Below are 17212 nucleotides of genomic sequence, written 5' to 3' on the forward strand. Positions count from 1 at the left end.
CAAGTCCTCGCCATGCTGGGAGTGCACTGGACTGGCTGGTGTTTATGGTGCGAGTGCCAGAGCATCACTCACTAAGGAGGGGACTGTGATGTTGTGCCCCTGGAGGAGAAACGTCCATGGTTCATTTGCAGCTGTGATGAGGGGAATGGGTAAAGTAAATCAAAATTCTTCTTACCTTATGGGGAGAGGGACTTTCCTGCCTAGTGGTGGGGGTTTTTCCCCATGTTTTTTTCCCCTTAGTAAAAGATGAAATAGAGGTGTGGTGGAGGAAAGGGCGATTGATGACATCGGCACACAGAAAGGAGGAAATGTATTGTAAATAATAGTTGAAAATCACAATGATCTGTGCAAAAGGCCAGAAGTAAGTCCCTTTCAGACTATTTTAATAGAGGTTTGTGAGTGACTCAGATGGCAAGCAGTGTTTTTAGAGCAGGGAGCTGTGTGTGGTTAACTCTTTAAACACAGTGGGCTTGATTTCCCCTTTCAGATTCAACTGGAGCCCTGTAATTGCTGGTAGCGTCACTTTTATTTGAAGCTGGTACCTGGGGCGTTGTTGTGCTGGATCTCCTTTCCAAAAAGCCCAGGCACCAAGAGGGCAGTCAGGGACACCAGGGCAGCCATGACTAGTAGGAGGTTTGGTTGGGATATAAACTGTGAGGACAGTAATGTCTATTTGACTGCTTCTGGCAATGTTAACTGGAACGCTGTGACCTCCCAGCTCAAGATCATATGCTGTGATGAATAAAATATTAGATATGTTGTAGAATCTGAAACTACTAGCAGAAACCTGAAGTTTTACTACACCCTAAACCACTGTTTCTGTTACTGAGGTCCAAAATACAGATCTGCTTTCTCTGAATTGAAGACCTCTGGGGCATGTCTTCTAAAGTTCTAGTATTTGCCTAAAATGAAAGTCATACTTGTATTTCTTATTCTTCTATTTTGGCTGCATAATTTTGTCCTTAAGCTTCATTATATGAGGTGAAACTCAGCCCTTGCTGGCAGAAAGTCAGTACTTACAAACCACTGTATCAAGGGGGTCCAAGCATTTTGCCCTGAGAACCAGGATGTGAGTGCAATGTCCCAGTACTGTTGAGTTCTCCAGCTGTGATCTTGGTGTGAGTAAGGCATTGCCTGCCAGCCTACTACCTAGTCCACATGAAAAGGTTTGTGACTCAGTTCCTGACTATTTTAGCTTAACATGCTGCCTACCCACACATCTAAAATGCAGAAGCAAATTCCCATGTCTTTCAGCTCTCCCAACTTCACGGTTATGACAAGGTTTGTCAGGGAAGTGAGCTAGACCAACAAATAGATGAATAAAAACAATTTAGTTTGTAGGAATAGAGATCCTTGCTTGAAACTTGTTCAGAGTACAAGTGCCTCTTGATACAGTGGCTTGCTCCTGGATCCTGGGATTTCTGCCTGCATTTTAGAGCCAAGCACAGGACTCAACGTTGTTCTAAAGCACAGCACAGGTTCTGAGTGCACAGAATGATGCCCATCCTGGGGGAACTGTAGAGCTCTGTCAGGCTGGCCTGGCCTAAGATGCCCTGAGCTCATGAGGAGGCAAATTACGGCTCTTGTGGTTTTCCTTGCTGTGGCTGGCAGCTGGACATGTGGCATTTGCTGCAGAGACTTTTCCAAATTCTGTGTGCCTTCTTGGAGGAAATGCAGAGCTACTCCGGGATCAAAGGCAGGCATGGACTTCACCCCTGGTGGGAGCAGGCTGTCCCAGCTGAATGCCCCCAGTGGGACCATGGTGGCAGACCCTTCCCAATGCTCCTCTGCCACTGTGGGAGGAAGAGGAGGCATTTTCCAGGCATTGGAGCTGCAGTGCGAGAGCACAGTGCCCCCCCTCTGGTAGCCAGGATGAGGAAAATCCACTTCTAATACTATTTGCTGTCTTTTTAGAGCGCTGTTTTTATACCTTCCCAGATGCCTGATTTTTCTGGTTGTCCCTACACATCTCTTTACCCTCTGGAGCCCTGTCTTCTCCCCCAGCATGAAATTAATCTGGGCATCTGTGCATGCCAAATCCAGGAGAGACCAAGAACTGAAAGGCCTGTTTATGAGCCCCTTGGAACGGGAAAGTTTTTATTGATGGAGAAAACCAAAGGAAAAATGAGTGGATTTTTAGCATTTTGGGCAGCTATGAGAGATGTGCCTTGAGGAAAAACCAAATCCTATCCTTCACACCTGCCTGAAGGCACAACTAAGCTATTTCTCATGCACTGTTTTAGGTTTGTGAAGGCTACTGTAGAAACTGCTTAGGTCAGATCTTCTAGGACAAAGAAAAGCCAGTTGTGGCCTCTACAGGATGAATGTGAGCAGCAAAATGCAAAGCCTGGAGAACACCTTTACCATGGGTGCCGCACAGAACATGCCAGTGAAGTAAACACCAAGTGACCACTCCAGGAAGACATGTTGGGGAATGGCATTTTTTTGGAATTCATCCTGCATGGCCAGCCAAGGACAATGCCAGGCTTGCTTTCTATATTTTTAAAGCTGTATTCATTCTTTTGTGGTTTAGGTGTGCAGCAGCTGCATTTTCTGTTGGAACAAGGGTTTGTTACAACTCTGGGCATGAAACCCCAGTGTCCCCTGAAAACTGAAATGTCTTCTAGGCTTGTTCTTTACCTAAAGCCTTGACTAAGATCTTCTCCTGGCATTTTTCAGCTAGGGACTTACCAAAAACAAACAAGTAAAACAAGGTGTTAGTAGTATTGCAATTCACAAGTAACTAGATTGGTCTTAAAGGAGAAATATACAGATATATTTTATTTTTATAAGTAGAAAAATTAAGTATAAAGTTCCTGTAGAACTACTCTTTGCCAGATCAAACATATCAATCATTTAATCATTTCCCATACTAGCAGAAATGCACACAGCATATTTTGTTTGTAGGAAAATAACTTTCAAAGGACACGAATTTTGACATTACGCAGCTGAACAGCTTTTTTTTTCTCTAGTGCCTTGGCCACCACTGCTTTTCCAAGAACTCTTTTAGGGAAAGACAGGGGAGAGCTCAATTTTAGATTAAAAACATTTAGGTTTGAGAGCTTTCCTCAGAGACCTTTCAAAAGCACCACCCAGTAACAATACAGTAGGTAGCTCTCTTGCCTTGGGAAAGGAGCTCTGTTTAAAGCCCAGCTAATTTGTTAGAAGGGATTATAGGATTAAAGAGCTCCTAAAGGCTAGAGACCCACTTCTACAAGACAGTAATTGTTTATTTCAAGGATAGTGATGCTGCAGCTTTCATGAGTCTCAGAGTTAGTACATCCAGAGACGCAGAGAAGGTCGATCAGCTCCCCAGACACCCACTCAGGGAATCCACAAATGGTTTTGGTACAAGAAAATTCCCTATTAAGTTAATTAGTTTTACTTATAAAAAGTTCAGATTAAGAAGAGGACATTGCTTTGACGTTGTTCTGCAGGCAGTCACCACTCATGAAATGATCTTCACTTCAGGCTTGGACTCTTCCAAGGCTCTCAGTTCATCATCCACTTCAGAACTCCACAAAATGTCATACAAACTACACCGAAACAAAAAGGCAAGTGAGATTTAGTCAGCATCCTCCTGTTAAGGGAAGAGAAAGATGTACAGCTGGCCAGTATGGGAAGGGCGTATGCCAGGAAAGGCGCCATCTAGCTTTGAGAGCAGCCAGAAATTGACTTTAAAGCCCAGGACCCCTTTACTCCCTCACCAGCACCAGCCTCCCACCGCTGCCAGGGCTACCACCATCTCTCACATTAACTGCTGCACGTTGCAGCTGGGCTTCCTCAAGGCTTCACAGATCTTCCTGATGCCTTCATCATCCAGAGGGTTGTAGCTCAGGTCCAGCTCGGTGAGGCACTGCTTGGTGGCCATGGCGGTGGCAAGGGTGGCACAGCAGCCTGCTGTCAGGTCACAGTTACCCAGCCTGCAGGGAGAGGAGGAAGAGGCCAGCACAGTGAGCCCTGGCTCCAGGAAACACTCCCCACGCCCAGGCAGCAGGTGTGGACATCCCCAGCACAGACAAGAGATACCTGCAAAGATGGAGTCTTAGAGACATCAGCAGGGGCTGGCTTGTGGTCTTGCCACAGAGACAGCTGCCCTCATGGTGACTGCTGAACACCTCAAAGGCCTCCCTAAAGCATAACAGTGTGTGGCTGTAGGCATGGAAGGAACCCATTGAAATTATTCCAAATTTTACCATCATGCATCATCTTCTCTTATTACTCTACTTGAGACTTGCAACTCCTTCTCTAAAGAGGGAAACTGAGGCCTCTCAGCTGATGACCAAGTAGCTTTAAGTGGTCAAAAGACTTATCTTTGGACAGACTTGCAAGTCTTCTGTCGACTCCCGTGACCTGTCTGCTCCACTCACTCACTGTGAATTCAAGCATCAGAGCACAGCGCTGGTTTCTGTCTAACAGCATGGAGAAAACAAGCACAGGGCTCTGAGCATCACACAGCCCAGCGCTGGGCCCAGCTGGGAAGGGAACAGGCTCATGGGGAAGGCAAATCCCACCCCAGGGCTGAGGGTGATGCTCCAGCTACCTGATGCTCCTTCTAGTGAGGCTAGACCAGCACTTCTGCTGGCATCTATCAGGACCAGGGAAGTAGAAAACAAAGGGTAAATTCATACAGTAAGAGAGAAGATGACTTCTGAGAGTGCACCTTACCATAGGGACTGGATGTTACAGTTGGGGTGCATCAGCCCTTCACACAGGAGCTCCACACCTGCATCTCCCAGCTTGTTCTCGCCTATGTGCAGTACTTTCAGGTGCTTGTTGGTGCTGAGAGCAGAGCTGACAGCCTTGCAGCAAGCAGTGGTGAGCCCACACTCCCTAACCCTGCAAGGCAAAAATGACATGAGATCTATAGGTGGGACACCTAGAGACTATCAAGCACCATTCACTTCTTTATATTTACTTAAGAGGACCCTGAACAGTGGGAACAGAGGAACCAGAGCTTTCCTGCAATCACTGTACTCCTTACAGTGCCTGTTTGCTCAGTCCCTTCTAGGCAGCACCTCTCCCACTCTTTATGTGGGATGTCTGTCTTGGAGGACCTAGGAAAGGCACTTTCCCAAAAAGCACAGGAACAAAGAAGGATGAAGTGTGCTGTCACAGTCACTGTTGGTTCCACTGTGCACTCCTGAGGCACCCCATTGATTTCCAGGCCACCAGGGCAGGGGAAGAACCCAGCTGGGGGCAGGAGCTGAATCTGCAATGTAGGAAAATTCAAGTTCTAAGTGAAAGAACAAATTTCCTCTCCCAGCCACCAGACCATCCCAGCCTAAAAGGTAACACAGTCAACAGGATAGGATGCTGAGAAATGTTTAATATCCCTACAGCCTTCTTTTGTCTCATCAGTGAGAGAGTTTAGCTCCAGTGGAGAACCTGAGATATCTGATCACGGCACTCATTTCTGCTATTCCATCAGGCCTTTCAAACTTCAAGTCTCTTAACTGCCATTTGCTGCACGATAAAACAATTAGTTAGGAACTCTGCAAGTGATGCTTGGTCTCCTTTTGCTTATAACAGGATAGCTGTGATGAGACACATCTTCAAAGTGTCTACGAGTTTAGAAATACAAATCCCTTTAAAGTCTTTAAGTCTAGGAAAGCCCTTTTTAGCTCTATAAATCCTTTCAGTAACACAACCAGCAGGAGTTGCTTATGGAACCATCACAACTGAGGATCTATCTGGGTGGGCATAACTTCACTTACATCTTTCTTCAGTGAGGCCTCCAAAGAAGGCAGTGGGTATGTGAAACTTGACAGCAGCTCACCATAGCTCCTGAAGTTTAGATTTGGGATCCTTGAGTGCCTGACACAGCATTTCCATCCCTGAGTCTCTCAGGTTATTGTCTATCAGACTGATCTCTGTGAGGGTCTCCTTTGTACTGATGAGTCTGGAGAGATCTTTACAGCTAGCACTTGTGAGATCACAGTCCCATAACCTGCAGGGAAAAACAAAATGTTATTTTCTCCCAAGAATGACTTAGATTAGAAAGCAGTCCTGTTTTAGTATTCTGAATTTCTTCTTTACATTGTCTCATTTTCTTGGATCCTTTCATACTCCATACCACACAGTTTCCTCCTTTCCTTACTTTCCACTTGCTGCACCAAAAGCTCTGCTTGTAACGCTCAAAAAAGGAAACAGAAATATGCATTTCTAGTAGACAGATAACTCAACTGGAAGTCAAGACAATGCCATCATAAATGCCATTTGCCCTCTCCCCAGAATTTGATCCAAGCAATTTCAGTGTGGCCCTACTGGTTCATGGTGTTCTCCACCCCATTTTTTGGGAATTAACTGATTTGCAGCTGAGACACTTTTTTGACTGTAATGGGTAAATGACAAACTTTCCACTTAGGAGCAAATCAGCAGCACAACTTAGACAGCTCAGAGGCTGCAGAAGGGATCTAAGAAACCTCTGCCCACCCTTACCACAGCTTCTGGATTTTGCAGCTCGGATGCATCAGTCCCTGGCACAGCAGAGCCAGACCGGAGTCCCCGATCTTGTTGTCCCCCACAGAAAGATCCATCAGAGATGACTTGCTCCTGAGAACAGCACTGATCTCCATGCAGCTGTCGCTGGTTATGCCACAGTTCTCCAGGCTGCAGGAAAAAGCACAGCTGGAGTTGCTGCTCCAGACCCGCTGTGTTAGATACACCCCAATAGCCCAGTTCAGACTGAGAAGGGTCTATGGACTGGTTCCTTGCTCCAAACCAGTGCAGCTCAGCCAGGCACTGCTACGTCCTGCAAGGTTCAGAGAAGATACAGGTGTACAAGCTGGGATTCTGGGTGAGGCAACACACTGCTGCTGCATTTCATGAGGCTGCAGGGCACTTTGATCCAGCCATTCATGTGCATTAACACAAAGATTGTTCTTGCCAAACTTCCCCTTTTCATCAGTTATCCTTTTTAAGAGGAACTTTTGGCAGCATCACACAGAGAGTCCCTGCTGAGCCAACCCCTGCTGAACCTCAAGGGCAAGATAAAATGAACTGTGCTTTTCCCAGAAAGCCCTTCATGGGCTTTACCCCAGAAATGAGGCCAAACCCAGCACCTTTGTTTTGTAGCAAAAAAGGGTTCTGAATAAGTATACTCAACAGGCCGGTAATTCCAGTTTAAGAAGTAGAGCCACTGAGGGTGATTGTACCTCTGCTCTGAGACACAGGTGAGCAGTCTCCCTTAGTGAGCGCTGGTTTAACCTGGAGTGCCAAAATCTCCAAAACTGAAAGCCCCAGACATTTGTGTGCAGCTTCCAGTTACATAAATCTGAACCAGCAAAAAATCTGGCCTACATTTCAAGCGTTCCTGACAGCAATTTTTCCTGCCCTATGGCTGGTGTGACTAGCAGCAGCACTAGTTGCCATTAGAGATGACCAGCTCTTCCTTACTGTAGTAGCTCTAGGTTGCAGCTTGCCTCCACCAGGCCCTGGCACAGCTGCTTTACAGCCGTATCTCCCAGCGTGTTGTTGCTCAGGCTGAGCTCCTTCAGGGTGGGCTTGCTTTGCAGAGCAGCATTGAGAGCTTCCACAATATCAGCTGTGAGTTCACAGTACTCCAGCCTGCAAGAAGAAAAGAAGTCCAGGCAAAAAGACAACCCTTCTCACACATTCTGCTGCCACAAGAATCAGCTGGGCCTGGTGTGTGTTAGCCAAAGCACCGAACGTGCCAACGTGAGTTGAGATCAGGCAATACATGAAACCAAAGGCAACTGTAAGAGTTTTTAACAGCATCTCTCTGCTCATTTCAGGAGGCATTAATTCTTAAACTAGATCACAGGGTACCCTAGCAAGACCAATTTTTACACTAGGCCTCCATTAAACCAGCGTACAGGCAGCTTGGAGCACAGAGCTGAGCTCCACACTGCAACACCATCATGAGCCCCAACTCTGGGCCCGCCTGGGGGGAGCTGGGGGCCGCAAATACACCCAGGACCTGCTCAGCCAAGAAACAAGGACCAAGGGCAGCAGAATCTGATGTTTCCTGGGCATCTGAGAAGTCCTGCATTTACTGCCACCACTGCCAGGAGGGCTAAACAAAGCCTATCGGAACAGACACCTGGCTCTTCCAAACCCACGAGACCCACCAGCATGAATAGGATGACAATTTCAGGTAAAACAAGAACAAATCCACACCCGGCAACAAAACTCCTCCTTGTCTCAAGGGAAAGGCAGCCATGGCCTGCCTGATGACCAGAAAAGCACAATGACTACTTACTGTAGCTTCTGCAGCTTACAGGTGGGGTTCATCATCCCTTGGCACAGCACCTTCACACCAGCAGTTCCCAGTCTGTTATCCCCTACATGCAGCTCTGTCAGGGATGGCTGGGCACTGAGGACAGAGCGCAGGGTCTCACAGCTGGCACTTGTCAGATTGCAGTTTTGCAGCCTGCAGGAGAGAGGCAACAGGGGTGAGGGAAATGCACTCCTAGAATTACAGAGGCTCTTCTCGGAGAGGTTTATCTTGAGGTTGGAGCTTGGAAAGGACTCCACAGCTCTGATGGTGCATAACCCTCTAGGAAGTGGTTTGTCCAGGTTAGTACCATTATTTTCCAGGTGTGCCATAATATTTTATCAATTACGCCTGTGCCACAAGCAATAGCTCGCATGCTTCCTTCAGTGTAATCACTCATACAGCATCTCCAGCACAGTAAGAATTCACCCTACAGGTAGCGCCACAACTGCTTTATAGAAATGGCTTAAATTATCAGGAGGCTGACCCCAGAGATTAAGCAAAGGCAACTTACGATTTCTTGCCCCCTCTAGAAATGTGATCCAGAGTAGGCAGAAGTTAAAATCTCATCCAGCCACGGATATAATTTAGTTTAATGGTATAGTACAAGAAGTATCTAGGAAATTGATCCTTCAGCACTCAGGCTTGGAGAAGTAGCATAGGAACTGTGCTAGTACTGCTACGGGGTGTTTATTATAGAGTTATTGGATAAGAGTTTGGAGCAATGGAGAGGTGTTGTGCAGGGAGGTTTGACTTGGGTTTGGTTGCTCTTTTATTTCCTCTTATTTATTGCTCTTTATATTTCCCTTCCTTTTACTTCCTTTTTATTTGGTTCCTCTTTTATTTAAGGCACCTTACCAGAACCCCAAAATGGACAATTTTATTTCTACAGAACTGAAAAACCCTAATCCAGGCTGTTAATTGAGCATGTGGAGAAGTCTGAAGCCTAGGGCAAACTCTCTGAAAAACTACTTCATTCTTCCAGTACAGAGTACCACAGTTACTTCTTGAAGGCCCATCAGAGAACTGCAGTTTCACCAGCTTCACAGTCAACTTTCTTTCTATTTTCCTCATTGCAAGGGGCACAGGGACTTTAATGTCTGATCTATAATGCAAATGATTTTTACAAGGTAGTGTCCTGAGGATCCAAGATTCCCCATAGGAGCTGGAGGACTCCTGCACCCTGCAGAAGAGATGCTGGACAGAGAAGGCATCTCTTTGAGACCTTCTGAGGAGCAGAGGCAGCAGCCACTGGCTCTGACTAAAGCTCCTGCACCAGGATTGCTGAGGGAAGCTCACTAATGCTACAATGTGGTGGGGTGCCTCTATAAAATGCCTCTCAGAGCAGGGAACTCTCCAGTTTGCTGCATTCCAAGGATCGTTGAACGGTCCTGGGCTGGCACGCCTCCACGCCACGAGGCTCTGCCTCAAAGGCATCTGATGTGAGTCCTTCACTGAATTTGAGGGGAATTTTCCACAGGTGAGCACCTTGTACATATTCCTTTAGGTCTGTGTGCTTGTGAGTGGGAATATGCTATAGCAAATGGACTGTGATTGTTGCTGTCCTGATTATTAAGTACTTTAGATATGTAAGTAAGTTAGGCCTGTGAGTTACTGTTGCATTATAGCAAATTCTGTGTGAACCTCTGTTAAATTGTTTAACCCAAGCTATTAATCGAGTGCTGTTAAGTTTAAGTGGTGTTAAAACTTTTAGGCCTGAAGTGTTGGTCCAGTCCAGGACTCAGTTTAGCAAGGACTCTAAACCCTGGCATTCAAAAGGATTGTCTTCTTTATTCACCCTTTTCTGTCCTGACCCTTCCCCCTTCTCCCAGCCTCCATGTAGATAATTCTTTGGTTGACATTGGTTATTGACTTTAGATTCTTGTTTGCTTTTTCTCTATGTGCTTTAACCATCTAGTAAGTAGCAGAGTGAACCTTGTCAACAAACTGTTGTGCTTTCACTTTTATATTAAACCCGCCTTTGCCAGTGATTCTTTAAGAGACCTCAAAACACTCCTTTGACAGCATGACAGAGCAAAACAATCAGTGAGGCTTTACCATAACTTCTGTAGGCTACAGCTTGGCGTCAGCAACCCTTTACACAGGTATTCAACACCTTCATCTCCCAGCTCGTTGTTGTTCAGCTTCAGCTCTGTGAGGGATGGATTTGTATTGATGATGGAAGAGAGATCCTGGCAGTTACTGCTGGAGAGATTGCAATCATCCAGCCTGAAAGACAAGGAGCGAAGGAGCACTTTAGTCCTCAGAGTTGCTCTGCTCTCCCTGGCTGGAGCACTGCTCATGAAAGCAGAGTGGGCAATGCTCTTGCAGTTTCTGGGATGCCTCCATAAGTATGTACAGGATCTGCTGGGTGTTGCATGGCCCAAACCAAGGTGTGCTCTGGGCTGCACCACAGGATGGGCTGGATGGCAGCTTCCCAAGCCTTGCTCCTCCTCTGTGCTGCACAGAAGATGGCACAAGTCATCCCCCTAGAGTTGGAGGAAGTGCCTGAGTTGGAACAGTGACAGTGACCAACCACCTGCCATCCTACAGGCTGTCAGACTGGTTCTGCGCTGAGAACAGCTGGATCTGCAGCCAGCCCCGGAGACACTCATCAGCAGTTGGTGTCTTGCAGGTGAGTCATGCTGTTTGCACCATCTCCCTCCAGCAGGAATCTCAGCACACAAACCCTGAGTTTGCAGTTTGGCAGTGGATTCTCCCACCGGACAACAGCATTCTTCTAGGTGCTGCTAAATTCATGGGGTTGAATTGAATTGAAAGGAGAGCCAAGGAAAGGATCAGGAGCACAGGACAGGTATAGAGAGAGGCAGAAAGACACAGATCAAAAGGAAGGTTTCATGAAGAACCATAAGCCCCAGGCACAGCCACAGCCAGGAGTGCCAAAATTTGCCTGGTCATTTCTCCTTAGACAACAGTATGAAAACTGAGGGTCTGTGAGGGTTCTCCTTCCCTTCTCTGGCAAGAAGACATTACTTCCAATGGGATCATGTCCAACACTGATGGACAATCCCTGCAGCAGTCACCCTCTGCACCACTCATTGCCTCTGGAGCAGCCCAGCCTCTGCCCAGGCAACAACCATCCCCACTGCCTTCTGCCAGCCACAGCAGAAGTCAAGGCCAAGCCCACAAAGCTTTGCCTGCAAAAGCCTCCTTTGCAAAAGAAAAGGAAGTTGACCAGGTCCAGTTCCCTCTGAGGCACTGCTGGCATGAAGTGGCCCACCCTCTCCAGCCCCAGCAGGATGATGCCATCCCGTGAAGTGTGAATTCCCAACCAGCAGAGGGGCAAGATTGCAGTAGCAACTCTTCTGGGCCCTGTCCTAACCTCAGACCCCAGGAGATGGTTCCCTCACACTGTTTGCTCAACAAACAAGGCTGCAGCTTCTGAAGGTCCAGTGAAGAATTAGAAGCTGATGGCACATGGCTCATACCTGACTACTGAAGCCAAAATCACTTGACAGCATTTAGCCTGCAACCCAGACTGTGCAACCTAATAAGCACAGGGTGATGTCTTCCTCCTCTTGAGAGGCAAAGGCAGAATAACCAAAGTGGTGGTCAAATATTTAAATCACATTACCTAGCTGAGCCCTATGGCACACCAAGAAACAGGGCAACATTACTTCATACCAAAGGATATTTATCTGTAATTGAAAAAGCTTTGCAAGAGGGTGGGAGTTTATTCCCCCCTTTAAATTAACTTTCTGGATAAAAATAGGTAGACTCATTCCTGTTGCTGTGCAATTTCTAAGCCCCAGGTCAAACAGTTCTGAAGATGAAAAGCACAGGAGAGAAATGCATCAGTTCCTACTCAAAAGAGATGATACACAACTAGTTGCTACCTGATGGTTTTGCAGGATTTCATTGTGGTCAGAAGTTCAGCCCATCTAGATGGGCTCATCTCTTCACACTGGATGTCAAGCTCCATTTTGACAGTTGAGATAAGACCTAAAAATTAAAACAAAACAACACCACCTTTTTAAAAATTGACTGAGAAGCAATGATGTTCTTCAATCCCTGCAGCTCTCAGCCATGACCTATACTGTGCAAAGGGGACAGATTATAATTTTCCAAAACCTGCAAACACCAGTATAAAGCCAAGAGATTTGGAATGATTTTGTCTGGGACTTGGGAAGGCCATCCTCTGAAAGGAAAAAAGCAGAGGAATCCTGAAGAGATATAACAAAAGCCTGTTATCCGAACGCTGCTTGTGTGAGAATAAGGCATTCGCCCTCCACCTCCAAGGGACCTTAACCAGAAGGAGCTTTACAGGGACACTGGTGCTACTCACTATTGCACTGCTGAGCCACACAGACACCAAGTTCCACCAGCATGGTACACGTCACCCATTGTGGAACCTCAAGCTGTACTTAAAATTGGGGTATTTTTGAGATAATTTGGGTGAATGAGGAAGATGAGCATGAGAACTAGCTGGGCTCAAATTAAAAATCCTGGACACACGTCTATATGTGAACAGTGGAACTTGTGAGGATGGGAGAGGTCTTCCTCCACAATTCAATATCCAAGGTTAGACAGATCACCCTGGTTGGGCAAATCCAAGAAGAGAGAAGCTGGTAAGCAGAATTTTTTTGTTTGTTTGTTTTGTTCTGCAGTCAAACTGCATTTCTGAAGTGATGTAAACAGAGCGCTGCGTAGATAAACGTGCACAAAAACATGCCGAGGCTAGTAGCTGAGCTCTAGGTTTAGTCTACAAGGGATGGGGTTAAAAGCAGCGCTGTAGTAGGGGACAAAACGCAGCCTTGGTCTCCTGGTTTTGCCAGCGTGACTCAGACTACGGGGCATTTGTAAAAGAACTAATCCCTGAGCTATCCCATCGGAATGTGAGCTGCAGTCACCACCGTTTTCCCTCACCCCCGTCCCCTCCTGCCGCTGGAGCATCGCGGGGACCCCAAACTGGCTTTTCAGAGAGGCCAGCCCGGTCCCAGCGCTCCCACAGGCCAGCTCGCACCCACAACAAACCCGGCACCACGTGGGAGGGGCGGCGCCCGGGAACCGCGGCGGGACCGGGACACGGCGCCAGCGGGATCGTGAGCTCACGGACGTGCTCGGCCTCTGCCCTGCCCTTCCCAACGCGAGCGCTGCCGGGAGTCCCGGCCCACGGCCTCCGTGGGATGGCACCACAGCCCCACGTGTCGCGGGGTGATGGGGATCGCAACCAGCGGCGACACGCGGGGGGACAGTGGCGGCCGGACTGTCACAGCCCTCCCCGCGCCGCTCGGGCACTCTCCCGTTTTATCCCCCGCCCGGATCCAGAAAGGGTTCTCCCCCCAGCCCCGAGTTCTGCGCCTTCGAGCGAGCCATGGGGGGATCCCGTTCGGAGCCCCGGGCAGCGGCCCGGTCCCGTCGCGGTGAACAGCCGACACCGCTGCCGCCCCTGCCCGATCCCCCCCGCCCCGGTGCTCACCGCCTCCCGCACCGCAGGCAGCGCTTTTCCCTCAGGCTTTCTTCCTTCCCCGCTCCCCCCGGCCCGGCCCGGCCCGGCTCCCCGGCTCCTACCGCCGCGCCGCCACCGCGCAGCTGCCGCTGGCTCCGGCACGGCTCCGCCTCGTAGCGCGGCGGGGAGGAGCAGGAGTTGTCCCTCCTCCCCTTTTTCCCTTTCTTCCCCCTTTTTCTCTTTCTCTCCCTTTTCCTTACTCTTTTCCCTCCGTTCTTCCCCCTCTCCTTTTTTCCTGCCCTCTCTGACAACGCCCTTTCTCCTCTCCCTCTTCTTGTCTTTACTTTTCTTAATTTTTCCTGACTTCTCCCTGCTTCCCTCTCCCCCTTTTCTGACCTTCTTTGCCTCTACCCCCTCCACCCTTATCTGTTTCTTTCATATCGCCTTCTTTCCTTTTCCCCCCCACTTCCTTCTTTTTTTCTTTTTCCCTTTTCACTTTCTACTTTCCTCTCTTTCATGTGCTTTCCCCTTCCCCCTTTCTTCCCTTTTTTCTTCCTCTTTCCCCCATTTTCTCCTTCCTTCCTTCCTTCCTTCCTTCCTTCCTTCCTTCCTTCCTTCCTTCCTTCCTTCCTCCTTCCTTCCTTCCTTCCTTCCTTCCTTCCTTCCTTCCTTCCTTCCTTCCTTCCTTCCTTCCTTCCTTCCTTCCTTCCTTCCTTCCTTCCTTCCTTCCTTCCTTCCTTCCTTCCTTCCTTCCTTCCTTCCTTCCTTCCTTCCTTCCTTCCTTCCTTCCTTCCTTCCTTCCTTCCTTCCTTCCTTCCTTCCTTCCCTCTTTTCCTCCTTCTCCTTTCTTTCACCATTCTCTTTTGTTCTTTTTTCTGCCATCTCTCATCTTACTCTATGTCTTCCCTCTTTTTCACCTTCTCACTAAATTCTCTATTTTTGTCCTATTTTCCTCACTTTTCTTTTATTCCTGTTGCCCTTTTTTCCCCCATGCATCCTAATCTCCCTGCTGCTCTTCCCCCCTGAGCAGGAGCACTGGGATTCACAGGAAACAAGACCGGAGAAGGATAAATCCTTATAATGAGGGGATGCACAGAGGGTGGGAGTATCAAACATAAAATGAGGTAGTGTCCCAACCGGCTGGGAGGGCAACCCCTGCTGTGTGCTGGGACCTGGAGCAAGATGGGAATGCAGGCAGGTCATCCAGGACAGAGGCACCATGGCAAGGTCTCGGCCAGGAGAGCCAGGACTTCCCCAGGGAGCTCGGAACTAGGAACTGCTCGAACTGGAAACAACAAAAATATCCTCGGTGGTCTCCCTGACTTCCACCTTCCAGAGAGCTGTGCAGGGGGGTCAGCTTGGAGGACCTGGGATGTCCCTGCTCCCCATCCCTGGTCACCAGTCCTATACACGACGAGTCTTCCCTGGTGCGTGTGTCCCTCATTCGCGCAACACGCCGAGCAGAGAGCTGCACTTCGCTGGCACAAAGGCCTCTCTCTGAGCTCTTTGGAACGAAGCTGTGACAGCAGTGGAGGATGGGCGCCTCGGGCTTGCGCTGCTGCCGGGCCTGTTGCCTGTTGCCCTCCCGGGCTCTCCCCGTGCCACCGTCCCCCCCCCCGACCCCAGTGCCCAGTGGCTGTCCCGCACATCCGTCCCGAGGCGGGGCGAGGGTGGCAGCGCTTGGTCAGGGCTGGAAGGGATTCGTCATGCCTTGGCTCCCTTCCTCCTCCGCCTGCCGGCTACTCCCTGTCTCCCTCCCTATTGTTTCCCGGTAGTTTTAGCCCCGGTAAAAGCTCATTCAGGTTTTCACAAGACAGAACAAAGAAAGGTTCTGAAGTGCCGAAAGGCACTAGGCATCACCCCGACTTGCCTTCCTCCCTCCACCCCCAAAATCTCAGCATCTCCCGCAGTTTTTTCATCCTGCAAACACCATAACCCTGGCCCACACAACAGTTCAACTAAGCACAACCAGCTGTTCCCTACAAAGCACGGCTTTAAAACGGTTCCGAGCCCCTCTCCGGAATGCAGGAGGGAAAGTTTCGGGAGTTTCAGAGCCTGGTTTTGCCGCTGATCCCTACCTTGCTGTTGTCGGTGCTGCGCGGAGCGAGGGGGGCAGAGCTGGCGCCTTCCTGCTGTCGTTACCACGCAACCTCTGCTGTCGTACACACGGTGCCTGCTAGAGGGAGGGAAACAGTTTTGGGCTCTGACGGCTTTTTTCCTCCAGTGGCAGCTCTTCAGGGCCTTGCGGAGCAAGCACTGTGCACACGATTGTGTCTGGCTTGTGGCAAAGCAAATGTTGCAAAAAGCCCCTGATAATGACAGAGGCAGCTTTAACTTCTTGCACCGGATCATGTGGCCACTCGCCGTGGCCCAGAGCAAGGGAATAGTTGTGACTGAAGGATCCATCCAAAAATTAGGCCACCACAGAGTTGAAGTGTGGATACAGATGATGGAGTTTGTATAGTGTCTCCATTCTCCAGGCAAGCCTGTCCTGCTGGGCCTAGGAGTGATGCTGAGCACATTACTGCCAACCTGTCACCTCACCTGGCGGTTCTGCATCCCACGTCCCAGCAGGGGCTAGGGCACAGGCAGCCCCCTCCTTCTGCACAAGCTGAATGCTCACACTGCCTGGAAGGGTCCCTTGGGCACAGCCTGGTTGTGTCTCCCTAAAACTGCCCCTCAGCGGTGAGCATGGACCTCACTCCTACATCGCCTCCTCCTAAATTCCCATTGGCTCTTCTCCTCCTCAAGGAAAACTCTGCCATCATTCAAGCTGCATTGCACAATAGTTGTGGGTTCTCAATGGTGTGAAGATGAATTAATGTTTCAGTGTCCTGCAAATGATCCACTAGCAGAAGGACAGGTCTGTTTTTCCCTCCTGTGGCTGCAGATGCTGACAGAGATGATGGTGAGATGATGGCCTGGGAAACAGAGCCTTTGTTGAGCCACAGGAGAAACACTAGAGGCTTTCCTTCTGGCTGCTTTTATTATCCTTCTGGAGAAGATGAGAACCAATCACCAGGAGAGCTCAGTGAGCTAAAACCCACCTTCCTCGTGCCCAGAAGAGAATTGAACACCAGAGAATTCACCTCTTCCCCATTCCTTCTCAGGAAAACAGGGTCATCCACACAGAGTTTGCTAGAACAGTCCTTGTGCTTCTGGGTCTGACCTGAAACCTGCTGAAGCACAGGCACAAGCTTGGGGATGGCCCGAGCTCCCGGCTTTGGTGTTTGTTGGGATGCTCCCTGCAGGCAAATGGAGGGGATGCTGTGGCTGGTGAAGGATGTCTCTGCCCCTCTTGCTCAGCACAATGCTTTCAGGAAGATCACTAGTATTAGGAAGAAAGTTAATGCTGGGAGGAGATCCTCTGGTCAACCAGGCAATTTGAAGTCAAATGTCTGTCATTCAGCTCAACAGCAAAGGTGTTGAGCTTTCCTATCCAGCCACTGCTGGCATCTCTCTGCCTTTGGTTCCCGCTTCGCTGTGCTTATCAGGAGTCTCTAAAGGACAAAATCTAATATTTGTTAGAGGTTTCAGAGAGGTTTATGTCACGTGAGCCTCCT

The 17212-nt window shown here is 48.9% G+C and overlaps 1 protein-coding gene across 6 annotated transcripts; it reads right to left on the minus strand.

Moving 5' to 3' along the window:
- Nucleotides 1–3209: 3209 nt before the first annotated feature.
- Nucleotides 3210–15829, minus strand: RNH1 (ribonuclease/angiogenin inhibitor 1). 6 transcript variants are annotated; one of them, XM_040068301.2, is made up of 11 exons: nucleotides 15728–15829; nucleotides 12097–12202; nucleotides 10298–10468; nucleotides 8225–8395; nucleotides 7399–7569; nucleotides 6442–6612; nucleotides 5780–5950; nucleotides 4669–4839; nucleotides 4030–4131; nucleotides 3753–3923; nucleotides 3210–3536 (listed from the first exon to the last, which is right to left on the minus strand). In XM_040068301.2, exons 2-11 carry the CDS (start codon nucleotides 12180–12182, stop codon nucleotides 3449–3451), a joined length of 1473 nt encoding a protein of 490 aa, XP_039924235.1. In that variant the 5' UTR covers nucleotides 12183–12202; nucleotides 15728–15829; the 3' UTR covers nucleotides 3210–3448. The 6 variants fall into 6 exon arrangements, with proteins under 6 accessions (XP_039924235.1, XP_039924236.1, XP_039924234.1 ...); XM_040068302.2 differs by lacking the exon at nucleotides 15728–15829 and adding an exon at nucleotides 13772–13808; XM_040068300.2 differs by lacking the exon at nucleotides 15728–15829 and adding an exon at nucleotides 13680–13802.
- Between the last annotated feature and the right edge of the window lie 1383 nt (nucleotides 15830–17212).

Source organism: Hirundo rustica, chromosome 6, assembly GCF_015227805.2.
Source record: "Hirundo rustica isolate bHirRus1 chromosome 6, bHirRus1.pri.v3, whole genome shotgun sequence".
Classification (NCBI taxonomy): domain Eukaryota; kingdom Metazoa; phylum Chordata; class Aves; order Passeriformes; family Hirundinidae; genus Hirundo; species Hirundo rustica.